This window comes from Chanos chanos, chromosome 11, assembly GCF_902362185.1.
Source record: "Chanos chanos chromosome 11, fChaCha1.1, whole genome shotgun sequence".
In the NCBI taxonomy this organism is placed as follows: domain Eukaryota; kingdom Metazoa; phylum Chordata; class Actinopteri; order Gonorynchiformes; family Chanidae; genus Chanos; species Chanos chanos.
In genome coordinates this window covers 14963843-14970115 of record NC_044505.1, presented here as the reverse complement: position 1 = coordinate 14970115, position 6273 = coordinate 14963843, and the positions used below count along the sequence as shown (strand labels likewise).

General features: G+C 41.5%; 1 protein-coding gene across 1 annotated transcript in view; it reads right to left on the bottom strand.

The window, feature by feature from the left end:
• Positions 1–6273, bottom strand: part of melk (maternal embryonic leucine zipper kinase) — a 13143-nt gene extending 6870 nt beyond the window's left edge. Inside the window, exons 1-11 of the mRNA XM_030788206.1 lie at positions 6210–6273; positions 5971–6056; positions 5291–5407; positions 4841–4984; positions 4648–4716; positions 2432–2524; positions 2125–2223; positions 1873–1941; positions 1250–1348; positions 944–1030; positions 156–284 (exon numbers count right to left, since the gene is read on the bottom strand). Coding sequence (XP_030644066.1) covers positions 156–284; positions 944–1030; positions 1250–1348; positions 1873–1941; positions 2125–2223; positions 2432–2524; positions 4648–4716; positions 4841–4984; positions 5291–5407; positions 5971–6056; positions 6210–6273 — 1056 coding nt within the window. The remainder of the gene's footprint in view (positions 1–155; positions 285–943; positions 1031–1249; positions 1349–1872; positions 1942–2124; positions 2224–2431; positions 2525–4647; positions 4717–4840; positions 4985–5290; positions 5408–5970; positions 6057–6209) is intronic.

Below are 6273 nucleotides of genomic sequence, written 5' to 3'. Positions count from 1 at the left end.
CACGTCCCTCTAAAGATGGAGTCAAGACGATACTGTGTGTTTTTGGTTTGTTTTTGAGTGACTTGCGTTCAGGCTATGAGAGTACAGTTGATTCTGTTGTGAGAATGCCACAGGTGTGTGTGTGTGTGTGTGTGTAATATGTCGGCCACATTTACCTCGTGGTTGTGTGAAGGCGAACAGGCGAGGTTCTGTGCGGGAATGTCGGCTCTCAGACGGACCGGTCTCCCTCGCTGTTTCTTCGCCAGCAGCAACAGATAGGTGGCTGTCGTTTGATCGTACTTCCACTGAACAAAACACACACATTACACACATTACACACACGAACCACCAACATCTCTCATTTCAGTTCTTAAATTCTGAAAAACAGTAAGCACAGCGTTAATCTATGGTGCGTTCTCGGTGGGGGAAAAAAAATTATAATACAAAAAATTTTAATCAAATTCATACGGACCTGCACCACTGGGCTGTATTTACAAACTCACCTACAGAGCACCGACTGAGTATATTGTTTCCTATAGAATACAGTAACGAGACTCCACACAAGAAAGTACACAGCCATTCTGCTTTAAGTAAACGTGTGTACCGCCAGCTAGTGTGCATACAAGACCGCCTTGTTTTGCCTTTTGTGTTTGTGATAGTTTTATGACTTTTATTTTTGGATCAGGTCACTGCCGCAGACACGATATCCTCAAACAAATGGTTTCAGACACTCTGGCCACTACTGCCATCTAGCGGTCACGCTGAGAATCGCAACATTTTCGTTAGTTTTTCATTTTCTCGTCGGTGCGAAAAAAATCTGTTCTTTTGTCGTTTTTGGTGAACAGAAAACTATTTGTGGAACAGGGAAAAGAGTGAAAAATAAAACCACGTTTCCCTCGTTCTGAACGTGTGGAGGAGAGAATTGAGAGTGAGAGAGAGAGAAGGTGATGGTTGTGTTCTCTACCTCAGAGACCAGTTGGATTGTGCTCTGTCTGGAGCGCTTCAAAGCCACTGCCATCTCAGTGATACAGTCCTCATCAATGTGACCCAGCTAACACACACACACACACACACACACACACATATATATATGAGACAAGACATTCATATCCGTATACAGCAATATCCTCACACGCTGTATTCTGAAAGGTGCAGCTTTATAGCTGGTCAGTGTCAATATGGGTCTAAATATTTCACAGTGAGATTGTAGCTGAGAGTGTGAAACACTGACAGGTATTGTGTGAGAGGTAATGATATGTGAGAGTCTTACAGGGTATTTGCTGTGCCACTCCACAGGGCTGCTGTAACCCCTCATAACCCAGGGGTGATCCAGCAACTGCCTCACCGACAGGCGCCTCTTTGGCTCCACCTAGAGGTCAGACAGAGGAACTGCTCAACCGCCATCACAAATGCACGCACACACACTCACACACACTTACTATCTGTCACACACTCTCTCTCACACACACACTCACACTATATGCCTCTCTCTCTCTCTCTCTCACACACACACTCACACTATATGCCCCCCTCTCTCTCTCTCTCTCTCTCTCACACACACTCACACTATATGCCTCTGGCTCTCTCTCTCTCTCTCTCACACACACTCACACTATATGCCTCGCTCTCTCTCTCTCTCACACACACACTCACACTATATGCCCCTCTCTCTCTCTCTCTCTCTCTCTCTCACAAACACACTCACACTATATGCCCCCTCTCTCTCTCTCTCTCTCTCTCTCTCTCACACACACTCACACTATATGCCTCTGCCTCTCTCTCTCTCTCACACACACACTCACACTATATGCCTCTGCCTCTCTCTCTCTCTCTCTCTCTCTCTCACAAACACACACACTCTCTCTCTCACACACACACACACACACGCCATACCTGCATCATCTGGTTTAGGAGCAGGATGCTGCCGGGAGAGAGCCAGCGTGGATTGTCATATTTGCCTCTCTGTGCAAACAGGAGTTAAACCAAATGACTTACAAATCCACATCTACATCCACAAACAAATCCACATTCACAAACACAGCCATCTTATTCTTCAGCATTTCAGCTCCTGTCTGTTCTGTTTCTCTCTCTTACATACTCCTCTCTATCATTAATATCTGACAGTGCAGTGAGGGGGAGTCTTACAGTGATTTTCCTGTAAAGGACCATACAGTTATCATCATCAAATGGCAGGTATCCGCACAGCAGGGCAAAGAGTAGCACACCTGCACTCCACACATCAGCCTGAGAGACAAACAAACAAACAAAAACAACACCCCACGCACACACAGCCACACACAAACAGGCAGATTTAGAGCAGGCATTGAAACAGATCTTCGACATGGAGAGAGATGTATGTATATGTATATAACCACTCGTGCAGACAGGTGTCATATAAACAAGACACAAGAGCACATACAGAAACACACCCGCTCTGAGCGCGGGCACTCACCTCAGAGCCGATGTAAGCCTTGCCCTGAATGAGCTCTGGAGCAGCGTATGCTGGACTACCACAGCAGGTCGTCAGTTCATAACCCAAACCTCCCTGTTACATTACACATCAGAGTATATTATAAGCATAACCCAAACCTCCCTGTTATATTACACAACATAATATATTATAAACATAACCCAAACCTCCCTGTTATATCACACATCAGAGTATATTAAAAACATAACCCAAACCTCCCTGTTATATTACACATCAGAGTATATTATAAGCATAACCCAAACCTCCCTGTTATCTTACACAACAGAGTATATTAAAAACATAACCCAAACCTCCCTGTTATATCACACATCAGAGTATATTATAAACATAACCCAAACCTCCCTGTTATATTACACATCAGAGTATATTATAAACATAACCCAAACCTCCCTGTTATCTTACACAACATAATATATTATAAACATAACCCAAACCTCCCTGTTATATCACACATCAGAGTATATTATAAACATAACCCAAACTGCCCTGTTATATTACACAACAGAGTATATTATAAACATAACCCAAACCTCCCTGTTATATTACACATCAGAGTATATTATAAGCATAACCCAAACCTCCCTGTTATCTTACACAACAGAGTATATTATAAACATAACCCAAACTGCCCTGTTATATTACACAACAGAGTATATTATAAACATAACCCAAACCTCCCTGTTATATTACACATCAGAATATATTATAAACATAACCCAAACCTCCCTGTTATCTTACACAACAGAGTATATTATAAACATAACCCAAACCTCCCTGTTATATTACACATCAGAGTATATTAAAAACATAACCCAAACCTCCCTGTTATATTACACATCAGAGTATATTATAAACATAACCCAAACTGCCCTGTTATATTACACATCAGAGTATATTATAAACATAACCCAAACTGCCCTGTTATATCACACATCAGAGTATATTATAAACATAACCCAAACTGCCCTGTTATATCACACATCAGAGTATATTATAAACATAACCCAAACTGCCCTGTTATATCACACATCAGAGTATATTATAAACATAACCCAAACTGCCCTGTTATATCACACATCAGAGTATATTATAAACATAACCCAAACTGCCCTGTTATATTACACATCAGAGTATATTATAAACATAACCCAAACCGCCCTGTTATATCACACATCAGAGTATATTATAAACATAACCCAAACCGCCCTGTTATATCACACATCAGAGTATATTATAAACATAACCCAAACCTCCCTGTTATCTTACACAACATAATATATTATAAACATAACCCAAACCTCCCTGTTATCTTACACAACATAATATATTATAAACATAACCCAAACCTCCCTGTTATATCACACATCAGAGTATATTATAAACATAACCCAAACCTCCCTGTTAGATTACACAATAGAGTATATTATAAACATAACCCAAACCTCCCTGTTAGATTACACAACAGAGTATATTATAAACATAACCCAAACCTCCCTGTTATATCACACATCAGAGTATATTATAAACATAACCCAAACCTCCCTGTTATATCACACATCAGAGTATATTATAAACATAACCCAAACTGCCCTGTTATATTACACATCAGAATATATTATAAACATAACCCAAACCTCCCTGTTATATTACACAACAGAGTATATTATAAACATAACCTCAAACCTCCCTGTTACATTACACATCAGAGTATATTATAAACATAACCCAAACCTCCCTGTTATATTACACATCAGAATAAATTATAAACATATCCCACACCTCCCTGTCATATTACACATAAGAGTATATTAAAAACATAACCCAAACCTCCCTGTTATATTACACATCAGAACATAATAATCACACAACCCAATTCCACTTGTTATATTACACAGCAAAATATATTAAAAATATGACCCAAACCTCCCTGTTATATTACACAGCAGAATGTGTAATATAACAGGTGTAATAAATACATAACCCAAACCTGCCTGTTATATTTCTGTATCCCAAACCCTGTTATTAACACAACAGAGTGCGAGGGAAAAAACACGCCATGTCATTATGCTCCACAACACAGCAGGAACACAACCCAGACCCAACACCACCACCGTATATCCCAACCTTCCCAGTACAGCATTTCCAATGCCATCCAGTTCCCAGTCAGGGACACACACCTTGGGTTTTGCACACAGGCCAAAGTCAATCAACTTCAGGTTATGATCTTCATCAATGAGAAGGTTTTCCTAAAAATAAATAAATAAGTAAATAAAAACAATGACAGAAAAACCATCAAAGCAATACAATACAGCTGAACCAATGGGAGAGGTTATTAGAAACGGTGGAGAGCTCTCACTGGCTGACACTCACCGGTTTGAGGTCTCTGTGGGCGTAGCCCTGGCTGTGCACGTAGGCCAGTGCAGAGATGATCTGTCTGAAAAAGACTCGAGTTTCCTCCTCCGACAAACGATCCTTCGCTATGATGTAATCAAAGAGCTCTCCTCCAGGACAGTACTGCAACACACACACACACACACACACACACACACACACAGAGAGAGAGAGAGAGAGCATTTATATGAACATCTTCTTTATCCTATTCCTTTATAGATGAAAACCAAACCGGCTGAAACCCTGACACCCCAGCCCTCATCCATCCATACCCTTATACATACATGAAAAATGACTGGAAGCCAACAAAACCAAATAGATGGAGAGGAACAAAACACCATCACAGGACAGAACTGGAGCACTAAGCTTGAATCAGTCGGGAAAAAACAAACAAACAAACAAACAGACCAAAAATTCATCTCTACCGACCTCTAGCACCATGAAGATTCTGCTACTTGTCTCGATGACGTGGTAAAGGCGACACACGTGCTGGTGACTCAGGCTCTTCATGGCTTCTATCTCAGTCTTCACACGAGGAAGATCGTCCTACAGAACAGATATGGAACAGGGCTCAGAAAGCTCTTTTCACGACTGAACACACACACACACACACACAGAGTTCCACCACAATTTTTGCTTTCGACGTGGTTTAGAGCTAAGAGACATGACCCAGCAAGTAGCAGGGTATAGGTCTGGGTCTCTGCACATAAGGAAGCTAGTTAAGGCTTCTCGTGTTATATGTACATGAGAAATTAACTTAATTACAAGACCCCTGCGGGACAGCACTCCGTTCTCTGCTTGTTCGTTTCAGAAAGGCAGTGGAGTGAATGGCCTTTCAAACGGACCGGGGGAAATCTGAGTCACAGGGAATGACATTCACTTCCTATCATTCAAATTCAAATTCTATTCCCAGTTTTATACACAGGCGCATCAGTTGCCAAGTTTTCAGCTGGATACAGCCCCGCCTGACACTGACCATCTGTGAAACCCACACTGTGTAAGTTCGGTCTGAGAAATGAACACATGTAAATAGGCGTGAGGACCGTACATCGGTAATGGACGAGTCGTGCCACTACGGAGTTCTTTCGAGTGGAAACGTTGTCACTCACCCCAAGGTCCTTCTTGTCCATAATTTTTATCGCCACCTTCTCTCCTGTCAGGATATGTCGGCCCAGCTTGACCTTAGCAAAACCACCTTACAGGCAGAGAGACGTATATTTAGCCTCAGTGTTCGTTGGGAAGTATGGTTAAAATCATAGCACAGTGTGGCTCACTTAAACATATACACAGACAGAACGATGAAGAGAAAGTTCCACTTAAACTGTAACCTAAAATTAAAGTACGTTACCTGAACCAATTGTTTCGTAGACCTCATAGTACTTCAGAAGCTCGCACGCGCTGTCTATGGGCAT